The 15282-nt window shown below is 26.7% G+C and overlaps 1 protein-coding gene across 2 annotated transcripts; it reads left to right on the forward strand.

The window, feature by feature from the left end:
- The first annotated feature begins 1907 nt into the window (after window positions 1–1907).
- LOC145831271 (uncharacterized) lies at window positions 1908–11618 on the forward strand. 2 transcript variants are annotated; one of them, XM_082938453.1, is made up of 18 exons: window positions 1908–2034; window positions 2151–2253; window positions 2681–2879; window positions 3960–4057; window positions 5424–5484; window positions 6338–6433; window positions 6688–6870; window positions 7170–7295; window positions 7638–7858; window positions 8107–8417; window positions 8602–8930; window positions 9459–9567; window positions 9777–9871; window positions 9954–10164; window positions 10498–10637; window positions 10880–11072; window positions 11253–11314; window positions 11417–11618. In XM_082938453.1, the coding sequence occupies exons 1-18, from the start codon at window positions 1929–1931 to the stop codon at window positions 11588–11590; spliced, it is 2817 nt and encodes a 938-aa protein (XP_082794579.1). In that variant the 5' UTR covers window positions 1908–1928; the 3' UTR covers window positions 11591–11618. The 2 variants fall into 2 exon arrangements, with proteins under 2 accessions (XP_082794579.1, XP_082794580.1); XM_082938454.1 differs by having other exon boundaries at window positions 9954–10125.
- Window positions 11619–15282: the final 3664 nt, after the last annotated feature.

Raw genomic sequence — 15282 nt, forward strand, 5'->3', positions numbered from 1 at the left:
AGTATTTACTAGCTTATTTTTCAATATACGATTTAAACTTTTATAAATATCAGATAAAGACCTTGACTAAAATATTCATATAAACTTGTTTAATTTTTATACTCTTACTCTTAAGTTTCTTTAGATATGAATGAGAAAAGCAGTAATTTTTGATTAAACTTTATTGGCAAAGACCCATTTTAGTAATAATAAGAATTTTTTGTTCTTTAAATAAAATATAGTAATTTGATTATTTTTGAAAGATTTGAAACAGTTTTATAATTACGCAGTTTAGTAACTTATTTGTTTCGTTTAAGTTTAAACTTTATAATCTATATTTTTTTTTGTTTCAGTTATTATAGCACTGCTGGTTAAAAAATTATTATTAAAAAAATACTTATGAATGAAATACAGGAGGGGTTGTTTGAGTTTTCAAATACCATCTTAGAGTTATACACATTGTAGATTTAAAATTTATTACATACTTGTGACGTTGACGTTTCGACTTTTCATTAGTCATTTTTTAAATGACTAATGAAAAGTATATCTCTCTAAAATGGTATTTGAAAACTTATGAATGAGCAAAAATTTGTCAAATAGAATATAGAAAAAACATATTTTTACAGTTAAACTTATAACCTATCATTAGACATTTTATTAGATTTAAAAAAAATTCATAACCTCAATCATATATTTTGTAGATTAGTCATTATTAGTGTTGTATTCATGTAGTAAAACTAATTTCATACAGCTAAACTTTAACAATAACTTAACTTTTATTTATTTAGCTTTATAAAAAACAATCGATATAAATTTATTCACGGTTTAAAATATATAACATTATTCTTTTTGGTAGAATTTACCGCATAAACGTCAGTGTCCAAAACAAAATCAACTATCCGAGAAAGTTGCACCTTTTTAAACTACTAAACTCATTCTAAATTTCCTTACAATTTAAAACTACTGTAAAAAGATACCAGACAGATAATTTTTTACATAAAGCATTTCGTTCATATACTAAACATTTGGAAATGTGAAAACGCCTTACTCAAATATAATCTATTGTTGTATTTTATTAAGGCGTCATCGCATTTAAAAAAAATTATGTAAAAACGAAAAACTTTGTGTAAATACTTTTGTCTGGTATCAAATTTTAGTAGTAGGTAACTGTAGTTTAGTTTTGTTTTATTCTTTTTAAAAAATTAATCATACTCAAGCGCAAAAAAAAATATTCATAATAATATTTTTGTCGTAAATGTAAATTTTAATTAGCATCTGAGGTCTTTAAGCTGATTACTACTTATTTTTTGATCTACTTTAAGCATTTTGTTGATTTTTTAGAAATTTTCGAAAAAACGTTGCTTAACTCTTAAAATCTTGTACTTTTACTATTATCTTACAAGAAAAGTTTGCGGCTGCAGAACATCTTTTTTTATTTAGTTTTATACAGGACAACTTTACTTTATTTTATATACGGTCTGTTTTAGTTTTTTTGAAGACATCAGATAGAGTTTTTAGAATAAGATTAGAATTCAAAAAATAATTGTGTATTATTTTCATTTATCATTTAAGATAAGGTTTTATTGTTATTTTTTTTTTTTATTAGTATTTTTTATCGTTTATGAAGTAAAATATATTTTATTTGGAAGAGATTAATTTGTAGTTTACACAGTTGCGTACCTTATTGATGTTAATGTTAAATAATGCGTTTAATAATAGATAACATTACATATATAAATCTTATAATTTGATAATAAAAAATAAACAAGTCATAAATATAGGCTTTTATTTCTACAAAATACTAAAAAAAATGATAGCGTAATTTTTTTAAAAATCTTATTAGTATATTATATAATTTTAATTTTTCCTCCAAAAGTCAATTACTAGTTAAAGTTTTTTCATGAAGTTTAAACAATTAAAACAGTAAAAGGTATTCATTTAGTAATAAAATGGTTCGGTCAAGGTCTTCATCATCGAGTTCATCCTCTTCATCTTCATCATCGGGATCAACTCATAGAAGAGCAGTCTCCGTGGGAAAGTCTTCATCAGCTGCTGGTACTTATCTAGCTAACTATTTTTTTATTGTAAACCTTTAATTTTTTTTTACTTGAAAATTTTCCATAGCTCAGTTTGACCAAAAAAAAATTAACCAATTTAATTTTGTTTCAAAGCATCAGCAAATGTGAACATCAGTCATGCATCTGCAACTATTTCGCGTCCGTCAAGTTACCACAAAAAGTACGAGCTCGAAATGTCAAAGTATGAAATTAGTGGGTCAGTTGAAAACTACTGTTTTATTATTTCATATGTACAAGTTTAAATATACTTTTTATTATATTACTTCATTTTTACTATTACATTATTACATTCTACTTGCATTTGATAAGGTCGAGTTTTTTCACACTGAAACCTGGTAATAAATAGAGTAGCCTATTCGCACTTGTATTATTGTTTAGATTTTAACACTTCGAAAATGTAAATGATAATTAAATATTAAACTTTTATATTTGATGTAGATGTTTAGCAATAAGAGATCTGAGCTGAATAAAATTTCTCAAACCCTTGTTGGCTTAATTGCTAGAAAACATACCTTTAACATTTTCCGTTTTATTAAAAATATTCACTTTTGTAAAATTTTTTTAGTTATTTGCAAATCAAATCAATCCTTGTATATAGAAAAAATAATTAACTTAAATTACAGCGAGGTAAAGATTATGAAGGAAGGGGAAAGGGAACAACTGAAAACTCTCAACAACTCTCTCGTCAACTACATAGACAAGGTGCACGATCTTGAAGTGATGGTGAAGAAACTGTGCGTTGAAAATGCGAAGCTGTCCAAGAAGTGCAAGAAGGGCAGCCCTGAGATTGACATAAGAGCTATTTACGAAGCAGAACTGAGAGTTTGTCGTTTATACTTGTTTATACACTTTTATAATTTTGTTATAAGAATTATAAGTAACTTATAAAATACTTTCAGCGAAGCTAAAACAATTACAAAAAGCGGTTTAATAACTAACAATTAAATATCTATCTCTTCTTATATAAATGACACAATTACTAACGAAATTGTATAATTAACTTTATGCATAAGTTAAAAACAGTTTTGTATGTTAAATTATCTGTAAGCTACTTAAAAATGCTGAAAAGCTTTTAAAATGTGATAAGCAAACATCATAAAAAAGCACTACCAATAAAAATCGTACACGCATCAACAATAGTACTTTTAATTAAGACAGACACAAAGCAAAGCAAGGTTATTGAGAAATACTGATAAATTTAGATTGATAAAGACATATTTAGAACATTTTTATAACCACCTTTAAGCTAACAAATTTAAAAATATGTCCAAAAACTTATCATCAACTTGTGTTTTTATACTGAAAAATAAAAATAAAAAACTTCGTTTTAAATAGACTACTTGTTTTATTAAAAAGTACATTTATTAAAAGTTTTACAACAAAGTAAATAAATTACTAGTCAAACTTAGAAATAATAAAAAAATCAAAAAAATATACACTTTTAACGTTTACACTCATTCTTTTAAGGATTGATTAATATCTTGAACATAAGTATTCATATAGTTTTACAATCAGTTTTATACAACTTTTAATACACAAAATAAAACAATTATTAGTCAAGTGTTTCAGATATTTTGCACTATATATATATTTTTTTTAATTTACAGTTTATAGGTTTAACAGGATGTTAAAATAGAATATTCTTTATTTTATAAAATAAAATAGATCGTATAACATCAACTTTTTTTAGTCACCATAAAGCTATAAACTATTAAGTGATTGACTTTGTTATATTGAAAACTGTTTTTATGCAGATTGCAGACCCAATGAATAAACTTCAATTTTCTATAAATTTAATTAAACAAGTTAATAAAAAAATATTTTTAGCTATTATAATTTAAAAAAAGAAAGCATAACTAAATGAAAAATTCCAGATAAAACTAAAACTAATAATAATTTTAGGCTTTACGCTGCAAAATAGAAAATTTACAATCTGTTAATGTGGAACTTTCAATTGATAGAGACAATAAAAGCTTTGATTTTGAAAAAACTCGTGTAAAGTAAGTAAAATTTTCTTTTTAAAATTAAAATTAAGTTTATAGCAACTTGAAGATAATTTAAACATTGTTAGACACTTTTTAAGTTTTAAAAAAAAGAGTTTTTATCTAAGAGTTTTTATTTTTACATTTTAACAATATTAGATTTTATTACTTCTCAATTTATTTAAGATATTCATAGTTTGTTTATTCTAGCCTCACAAATGAAATTTCCATTTCTGCGGTCTATTCCTTTAAGAGGGCACTTAATTTTAGTGTTGCTGCAATCACAACTTGTTTATTCATTTTTATCTCGATTTAAATTTCCAAGCTTTTTTGCATTGTGATATTTTAATCTATTATTCTTATTTACCATACAAAAGCAAATTATTTTAATGTTATTCTAGTATTTGATTTATCATAATTTGCTGTTTTTGATAAAGTGCATTTCAATCAGATTAATGACTTTTCTGTCTATGTTAGTTTTTACTGATTTACAGAAAGGCCAATAAAACGAAATACACCTATTTTTCTATACTTTTTCTTTGCTCCGTTGTTTATTCAGTGTATTTAAATACGTGTTTGTACCCGCTTTTTATGTGTGTGTTGGGTGTAGCCAGTTTTGGCTTGATCAAATAAGCTTTTGCTGCTAAAATGCCTTTTGTCTTTTTTGTATCATTGCTAGTATGGTTTTTATGATTTATGATTTATGGTTATGGATAATTTGAAATTGCTTGTATAGTTTTATGGTTTGTTGTTAATGGTTTTGGATAATTTATTTTCTTTCAAATACAACTTCTCTCATTATTAAGTTTTCGATACGGATAAAAATTGTTATTATATGCATTTAGACATAAAAAAAGCAATGTAATAAAAGAATTATGATTTATAAGGGTGACGAGTACTCTTTGAAACTTAAGTAGCCAAAAAACAAAACTTTGCTTTGGTAATTGGTTTTACTTTTTGAGTTTTGTTTAAATTAGATAAAGTTCCAAAGTCAATCTCAATAAGCTAATTAGGTATGTTGTAGGTTTTTTTTGTTTACTTCCTAGAATAACATAACAAACTTAAAACGTCAAATTGTCTTTTACTGTTAAATAGCTTTTACAACTTTGAAAAAAGTTATTTTAAAGTCCAAAAAATAATAACTTAAAAATATATATGTTAAGAAAAAATGTAATCACTTTATTTTCATTTTAATGACCTCAGTTTAAGAACTTTTTATGTTATTATTTGAGAATAAGTATTTATAAATTATGCTTTTAACTTTTTTTAGCCTAGCTATATGAAAAAGAGACATGTAGGATACTAAAAAATTGTTTTTTAGCATTTCTAATTATATATATTGCGGTTTGTTAACTAAAAAACTCATATTATTTTTTAAAACAAGGTATACGCAAGAAAAAGACAAAATTGTTGTGTATTCAAAAGAAGTTGATGTACTTAGAAAAGTAAGTTTAAGTTTATTATTTTTCAGTCTATTTTTTAATTTTGTTTTGTAATTTTGTGAGTTTTTGAATTTTATAAGCTTGTTTTACTTCATCTTATGTTATTAAAATAGTATTATTTTAAATATCTAATACGCAATTTTTTATTTTCTATTTGTAGTTAAAACTCTTAAAAAAAACTTGCAAAACTGTTATTATACGCTAAAATTGTTTAGTATGTACTTAATTTTAAAATAAACTAACCCAGAGCTTAATTTTTTAACATCTTTTTTTAAAGCTTTATATCAGTATTTTCCATAGTGTGCACCTGTGCTCACTGCTCACTGCAAAGTAGTGTGCATAGATATTTCCTACTAACAACCAAAAGACGTTAAACTACAAATATTAGCTATTCTTTATTTTTTGAAAAAAAGCTTAAAATTTGGCTTATTAAATATGAATAGACACAATTGAAAATAACATCAAAGTTCTATTGAACGATAGTTTTTGCACAGTTTTTGAAATTTTAAGAATTTAGTTATATGACTAATTCAAGATAGTTTTAAGAAGTTTTTTGTTTTACAAAATTTTCTGGCTGAGTTCAAAGTCGTCGTTTGCAATTTATAGCAAAACTTGATTTATACAAGTTAACTTAGTTGTTTTTCAAAAATTCTTGTGTGTGACCAAAAAATACTATTATTAGTTATCCGCATTTTAAAAAACTAGTTTCGTCCTGGATAAAGAGCGTTAAAAATACATAAATTATCACGCTTTTACTATTTGATGTTTTAAGTAGTATTTAAAATACTTAAATTTTGTAGGAATTTACATTTTCTAGAAAAATGTTCTTGAACTAATAAATAATACTTATATATAGGACGTTGATGATGCAACTGTTGAGAGAACAAAAATGGAAGGAAAAATTGAGAGCTTAGAAGCAAAAATTGAATTGGAAAGAAAAGTGCACGAAGCCGTTAGACTTTCTTAAATGTATTAACTTTATTTGAAAACCAAAAGCTTTTACTACTATCAAAAAAGTGCTTTCTTCATAGTTTAAAAAACTTTATTCATAACTATTCGCTGAAACTTTTAACAAATATTACACTTTTTATGTCCAAAGATTATCGAATGCTTAAAAAACGTAATTTAGTCTAAATAATAGTTTGTTTTTATTATGTATAGAGTTTTATGATTGATACATTCAAAAAAACCAAACATCTATAATAGGAGATGCAGAACTTACGAGATCAGAATGATCTAGTTGAGTCGAAGCCAACATTTGCAGACCATATTGATTCGAAGCCAGCCTTATTACCAGATCTTTCAGAAACAATTGCAAATGTCAGAAAAGAATATGAAGCTTTCAATGCTAGATCACTTGAAGATCTTGATAGGTTTTATAAAGAAAAAGTAGGTTTTTCATAACGTTTGCCTAACTTTTCTACATCAGTTCAGAATATTTTTTATGTATAAAATCAGTTACATGTTTAAACTTAGTAAACTAAAAAAGTAATTTTTAAAGCAAAAAATAGTTTAAAGTCATTGTTTTCTTTATTGTAATTTAAGTATATATCATAAATGAAACAAAGCTGAATGAAATTGTTACGATAGACAGTATTTACTATTCTTGTAATTAAAATAATATGTTTCAAATAGTTTCAAAAATCTTGATTTTAAAAGAATCTAATTTATCTATCTTTTAAAAACAGGTCGAAACACTTAATGTTCAAGTTAAAGCTTTGTCGGTAGAAATAAGAGATGTTAAAAATGATAACTCTGTTAAAAGAAGAGAAATTTCAAGAGCTAAACTTGAAATCGATGCTTTGAAGCAAAAGGTTCGTTACATACTTTTTATACTCACATTGAAATAAAACGATTATTGATAAAATGACTGTAACAGCATTTCTGCAAATTATATTCGAAACAAGGAGTATAAAAATATTTAATTGCTTTCTTTATATGAATAAATTATAACTTCTTAAAGTATCAGAACACTAAGCAACTATTTAAAATGAGCTACAATCAAAGCTAATTTTAAAAAATACTGAAACTAATACAAACTAAATTAAAATATTTTAATGTATTTTATACTTTTTACAGAATTAATAAAAATATCATACATATACTGTACATACTTTGTAAAGAAAGACTTAGCTAGTCATAAAAAACTTTTTTAGAAAAAAGCTTTGGAAAAGTTGATAGCCGAGCTTGAAGAAAGGTTGAGAAATCAAGACAAGGAGAAAGACGACGAGCTCGCAGGAATGAGATTGCAGCTGGCTGGAGCAAAGCAGGATCTCGGAAAGTATCTAAAACAGTACCAGGAGCTGAACGCTCTGAAGCTCAGCTTAGACCAGGAAATTTCAATCTACAAAAAACTGATCACCGGAGAATCCGTCAGGTACAAAATATCAGCTCTGTAATTTAATTAAGTTTACATACTTTAAATAAGTTAATCTATAGTCGTGTTGGTCGTGGAAAAAATAGGCTAGTTTAAAAAAAATCAATAACTTAAAAATCTTTTTAGACTAAGATATTTTAAAAGCTTCTAACTAAAGTTTGAATTTGTATTAATTCACATGATTTTTTTTTACTCAAAGAACTTTTAAGCAACTTAATTAAAATGATTTTTTTTATCAACTTGCGCAGGATCGCGGATGTTGACACGAGCGTGGTGGAGACCAGATCGCGCTCCTCATCCAGATCCTCGTCATCTTCAAGATCTTCCAGCTCTTCCTCCTCCTCGTCATCCTCCGACGAAGAGTCGTCTTCGTGCAGCGACGTCGACGAGGCGGGAATCACCGAAACCGAGAGGAAGCTGAGGATCGAGAGGAACAAGACGAGGAGGGAGGTGCGAGTGAGGCTGAGGGTTCAGCAGCAGCAGCGGAGGAAGGAGAGGCTTGAAAGAAAGCAGTTGAAAGTAGAGAGGAAGAGGCTTTACGCTGAGGTTGTGATTAAAGGTAGGTTGCTGTGTTTTTATATCAAAGTTGTGGAACAGCTAACTTAATGACGAGATTAATTTTGTGAAAAACTTAAAATACTGCAAAATAAAAATAAAACCTCTTATTTTAAACTATGTTTATATCACTTTAATAACCTCTTTAATGTATTTTAATAAAGTTCCAACTTCTGAAAACTTTTTAGGAGAGTCTGAAGAGATGAAAGTGGCTCGCATCGCTGAAAAGAAAAAGCGAAAGGCTGAGAGAAAGTCTCGGAGGCAATCCAGAAAAGAGAGGAGGCAAGCCAGGAAGGAGAGAAGGCTGAGAAAGAAGCACAAGAGGCAAGTGAAAAAAAGTATTAGGCAGGCGAAAGCTTCAAGCTCATCCAGCTCGAGCGATGAGGAACAAGTGAAAGGAAAGGGGCAAAATGACAAAGAAAAAATTGTTGAAAAAATGATGGAAGCAACTAAGGTGGATCAGCAGCAATCTACTCCGAAGAGGCAGAACACAGCCAATAAGAAAGATAATAATGATGTAAGTAGATGCTTCACTTTAATAAGTTTTATTAAAATATAAACTTCGTCGTCATACTTTAACTCAAAAATGTTTTGAAAATCTTAAAATATTACATTTATACTTTTATTACGAATATTTTAAACAACAAAGTTTTAGTTTTTTAGTACCTAAATCGAAAAATAAAAATATGATTATCTAAATTGAACTATGCACAGTAGGGTATTTAAAAATATTATATAACTTTCTGTTGAGTTGTATAATTAATTTAAGTAGGCCAAAAATATTTTGGTTTAATAATGTATTTTAAACACTATTAAATTGTAAGCAAACTATAAAAGTATGCTAATTTCTTTTAACTACAGTAGAAACTATAGTAAATATAAAAGTATTAGGATAACTTTAAGAGTATTCATTTGCAAACATTGAAACAATTTTGAAATATAAACCTTTATTTAACTTTATGTTTTAATATACTTTTCACTGATTAAACTTTTTTTCTTAATTTGCTTACTTCGTTACTTACTGAATTTATCTGTAACAATATAGGAAACGATTTCTGTATCTTGGAAAGTAAAAGGAGGAACGATCCGACCTAAAAATCCCTTTGACCCCGATGAGGACGCAGAAGCTCTACACAAAGCTATCAAAGGAGCAGGTATACTAGCATGAGTATTTTTTCATCCAATTTAAAATTATCACTTTTTTTATAATTAAAAATAAGAGGCAGTTAAAAAAATTAATACATCTAAAAAAATTTTTCTTAAATTGATTTTTATTTCCAACTATAAGTAAAAAAAAGGCAAATAGTCAAAAGACGAAATCCATTGCATTAATTGCTAATCATGAGTCATTAATATTTTCCAGGAACTAATGTTGACGTAGTTATTGCAATTCTCACTAGTAGAACAAAATCGCAAAGAACGCAAATTTGTGTGAGATATAAGCTTAAATACCAAAAGGTTTGTGGTTATATATTAAGACTTAATAAAATTTAAAACTATACTGGATTTATTGAAACTCATTTTTATCATGCATCGACAGGACTTACTGAAAGAACTGGAAGCTGAGGTCGCACTTTCAGGCAACTTGCTGACCACAATCCAGCACCTGATGTGGAAAAAATCCGTACTCGACGCCCAAGCTCTCAGAAAAGCCATCAAAGGATTCGGCACTGATGAGGGAGTGCTGATGGAAATACTTTGCACTCAATCTAGTAAGGAAATAGATGATATCAAAAGAGAATACAACTTTTGTAAGCTAATTTTTCTTAAAACTATAAAGTGTCAACTCTTTGTAGTTTATTTTTGACTGTATTAATTTTTAATATGTAAATAAGATAACTTAATTTATACATCTGCTAGACCTGACAAAAATGCTTATATGAAATAGTTTTTCAAACTAAATTAAAGTTTGTTCTGGTACAAAATCAAAAGTTAAACGTACTTGCTCAATTTTTTTTTCTGTTTTGTATCATCTAAAAAAGTTTTCCTATAAGTTTTTATACTAGCTGTGAGATAAGCCAAAACCTAGGTTAATATTATATAACACAAATGTACTACAAAAACTAAATTCAACGAATTAACAGTGTTCAAGCGCGACCTTGTAGCTGACATCAAACAAGAAACAAAAAGTTTGTTCAAGCAATTCCTGATTGCAATCCTGGAGTGCAAGAGAGCAGTTGACAGTGGAACTGTGGTCCATGAGGAAGCTCAAGATGATGCTAAGGTTTGTAAAATTAGATATATTGTTTTTAGAAATATTTTATATCAAATTTTATTATTACTATACTTAAAAAACGAACAAATACCAGTTCATAAACTCTTAAACAGTTATTATCTTGCTTTTATACTTTTAACGAATGAAGTAAAACTTTCTCTAATGTTCGAACTATTTTATCAGTTTTGGTAAAGTTTAGAATTGAATGATTACTGAAAAAATTCAATTACCTCAATGTAATAAAAACTTAGGCCTTGCATGCAATTCAATTGAAAAACTGGGAGCCTTCAAACCCAACTTTCTTGAACATCTTCACAAAGAGAAGCTATCAACATTTGTTTTACTTGTTCAAACAATGCTGGCCTAAAATCTACAAAGCAGACCTTATTAGCAGCATAGATGAGCAGTGCAATAAAAACCTTAAACGAGGCTTAAAAACTATTAGTAAGTAAAAAAGAATATCAAAAACTAACACCTGTTTATTCGTTTTATATTAAGGTCTTATCCACAGGAATTATTTTATAAAATTTATTAAATTTGTAAAAGAACTTATAAAAGTATAGTATTTTAGTATGATAAAATGTTACTAAAAAAATTTATTACTAACAAATTTTTAATTTACAGTTCGTTTTTCAACCCTCATTCCACCACAATACTATTCATCTCAAATATATGATGCACTTACTGTGAGTTATTTTAATTTAATCAAACTTTTTTAAGATCTTTTATTTTTGATAGTTAAAAAATAAAAATAAAGCAAAACTTTTCTAAATTGAAAACATTTTTAGAAAAAACCACTCGAAGACAAGCAACTGATATACATTCTGACAACCAGGAGTGAAATAGACCTGATTGACATCAAGGAAGAATTCAACAAGAAGTACAAAAGTCCCCTCATAAGAAAATTAGAAGAGGTTACCAATGGAAAGTACAAAAAAGTCATTGTTTCTATTGCTACTTAAAATCTGACTAGTGTGAGATACAGTCGCATTTTTCGTTCAAATGTAAAATAAACTATACTTTGTGAACAATAAACAGTAAAAAAGTTTAAGTTGTGATAAAATAGATTATGTCAAACAGTTAGTTGATTTCTTAGTTACAACAGGCTAAGTATAGTGCATAAATAGTGTTTAAATAATAAAACACTTTTTAAAGTACTTCTATGCTATGACTTAGATAAACACGCAATCTAAAAAATAACAACTATTTTAAAGTTTTTTAAAAGTACTGGAGTTTTTTTTAAAGAAAATTACGATATAAATCATATCATTAGTTTTGATTCTTACTACTATTTTTAGCTCAAGTTTACTTACATGTTTTTGTTCTTAAATAGTTTATATAAAACTTTATCAGATTAATATAGAAACCTTAAAGTATAAGTTGAAAGCAGAATTTAACTAACTAAAACTGTTCAGTTATTTTGCTGTAAACATAGTACATTAGGCTTTATTTATCTTAATAATTTATAATTTTATTAGATTCCAATACTTAAAACTCTTATTGATAACTATTAAAACAAACATTAATATACTTTTTACAACTTAAAACAAGTTTAAATACCAGTTCTGTTCTATCATTATTTAGGAAAATGAACCTTATCGCCTGTAAATTTAACTCGCTTACGAAATACAAAACTTAAAGTGTTTATTTTTAGCTTTCTTAACTTGTTAAAATATTAAATTTTATTAAATCTAAATTCAGGTAATCACATCGAACTTTATATACATAACAATGAAAACTTAATTAAATCATTGAAATTTAGTTAACCTTTATTGATGCAAAACGTATCACCTAATCTAAAGTTTTAGCCAGTATTTAAAGGTACTAAACTAAAGTTAAAATATTAAACTTTTTTTAAATTTTATTACCACTTAAAACACAAACAGAAAAGAGTTTGTTTCATAACTCATTTAAATTCTTTTTAGTCTTTTACTTTTAAACATATAAAAAACCTGACTGTAAGCAAAATTGCAGCATTTAAAAAAGTAAATTAACAATCTACATTGTGAAAAAAAAGAAAGTATGTATCAATATTTAAATACATTTAATTTTCAATTACTGTAAATTTAATAAAACCAGTAGCATAAATCTAAAAAAAAAAGAAAGTTAGTTGCATAAAAACTAGTGGTCTGCAAAACTAGATAGCCGTGGGCCAAATTTTGACAATAAAAGTACAATCGGGCCGCAGTTTTTTATTAGTTATTAGTACTATTTAAAGGGTACATCACGTTTTTGGTCTTAACTAACATTAGCTATAATGCGGTGCGTAAGTTTTCGAAAAGTTAGAAATGATCGACACGTTTTCGTTTCAATAGGCAAAACATAACAAAGTTTATGACGAACCTATTTTACATAAGTCAGATACTGTTCATAAGGTTTTTATGAATGTTAATTTAAGTACTGAAGCTTGTGTGTAGCAAGTGAAATTGTTTTATTACGTAAAATGGTAAGTTTGAATAATAACGGTACAGATTGTTCTTATTTCTAATTAACAAACTAAATATTAGAGTGAATCAGTAGCATTGCTTTCTGTTTTTGAACGGCTTACGTGAATAGCTCTAAAGTTCCAGAACTTTATTCCTTGACAAGACCTTTAAAGTATCCAAGTGGTGTACGACTCGATAGTTGAAAGGTTCTTCGTGCACCATGTCCTAGGACCAAATATTTTGAGCGCATTTTTGTCGTTCAAAAATACTAATACCAAATTTTGTCAAAACTATTTTTCACCTACTTATTCAAAGATATTTAGAATCATTATTAAAGTTAGATGCTTTTTCAAAAAGAGTTCTATAATTTTTTTGTAATAATTTTAAAACTCTATTAAAAACATTTAATTTTGAAAATTTCGTAAGATGTAAAAACAGTTTTTATTATAAACATTTTTTTTATTAATTATTACACTTCAAGTATATGTGCCTTGAAATAAGTTTAAAACAGCTTTATAGTTTATTGATATACGTGAACTTAGTACTTATATTACATTGTTATTTGATTGATATGTTACTAAAACAAATCTCACATGACATTCATCAAACGAACAATTCAACGTCTTTGTAACAGGAATAGGTATTATTAAAAAATTTAAGCATCTCAAAAAAGCTGAACAAATAATGGTTAAAACATGTGTAGCATTATTAAAAAACAAACTACTCACAATTTGCTAAATTTCAGCCCTTAGAACTTATAGGAGGAAACTCTACGTTTCCACTGCTTGGCATCATCCTTTTGTAATGAAAATAATGTGCAATAGTAATAAACTTATAATTTTCTTTTGCAAAATTGCTAATCTTAAAGAGCCTGAGTCTACTTTGAAAGAAGTAAAAAAACACAAAATTGATGAAATTTAGAAATCTACACAGTGTATTTACTTAGAGAAATGTTGTATCATAAGAGTTTTGTTTGTTTGTCTTATTTTTTTCCATTGTTTTACAAGTCAAGCAGTTTTAGTTAACCGACTTTATTTATGTTTGCTTGTGCATTTACTATTTTGTTAAGTTAAATTCAAAATTTAAAGTATTTATAATTAAATTAATTCTGATATTATTTTTAAAAGCACTACATAAGTAAAAAAATCCTCCGAAGTCTATAAGGCTTATATAATTTAAATTCTGTAGTTTTTGAAGCTGTTTTATTATTTGTTAAATTAATTAGTCTGACTTAACAATAAATAACATGAATTTTTCAGTTAAAAAATAAAATCAACAAAAAAAACAGTTGAAAATAGACTAAATGAAAAGTTATGTTTGAAAACAGAGAGTCTTGGACAGAGCAAAATGTAGCTTAATTATTTAAATATTTCATAAAATTATATAACAATAGTAGTATCTTAAAAAATTAACTTGGATAAGTCGTCTGATTTGAATTACATGGAATATACGAGACAGCTCCAGTAATACTTGTCGTAGCCCTGAAAATGTAGCCAAGGGTCTTAAAAGGCTTAACGCTAACAAAAAATATGATTATTTTTACTCGTCCATAACACAAAATCGTATTGTCAAATTTAATGAAAAAGTTTATGTTAGTTTACTTGTACAATACATGTAGTAAGTAGTCTTTTTTTTTTATCTATTATTATTTTATGCATATAAATTTATATACATATCTATAGAGTAACTTAAAAATTGGTTTTAAACAGACATTAAACTCAATTAACAAAAACATCGGCGAAAGTCTGCATAGCAGAAGTCTGGACTTTCGTATGCCGTGAGACAAGCTCTAAATTTAAAAAAAGGTTGACCATACCAATTCGATCATCAGACCACAAGCATTCGATAGACTGAGACCGGTCTTAGTCTAACGAAGGCTTGTGGTCTGATAATCGAACTGATATGTTCAAACCTTTTGTTAAACAGACATTTAACTGTATCTAAAGAGTGTTACTGGACAACCAAAAAAATTTTTTGTACACCAGGTCATTAGACCAAAATTTTTGAGTGATTTATAAATCAGTTTTTTTTTACGAGGAAAATATTATTTAAACACAGATAGATTCAGCTTTAAAATATTACATAATATAAAGTTAATTTCTAGAGAACCATATACGATGGTATCGACATTTGGCTTTGTTGAGCTATTCATATTTTATGAGAAGCAAAACAGCGTAAATCAATAAAGTGTTTGCGTAGAAAAATAGTTGTTTTTGTTTTTATTTTAC

Source organism: Thalia democratica, chromosome 3 (assembly GCF_965202585.1).
Source record: "Thalia democratica chromosome 3, ktThaDemo2.hap1.1, whole genome shotgun sequence".
Classification (NCBI taxonomy): domain Eukaryota; kingdom Metazoa; phylum Chordata; class Thaliacea; order Salpida; family Salpidae; genus Thalia; species Thalia democratica.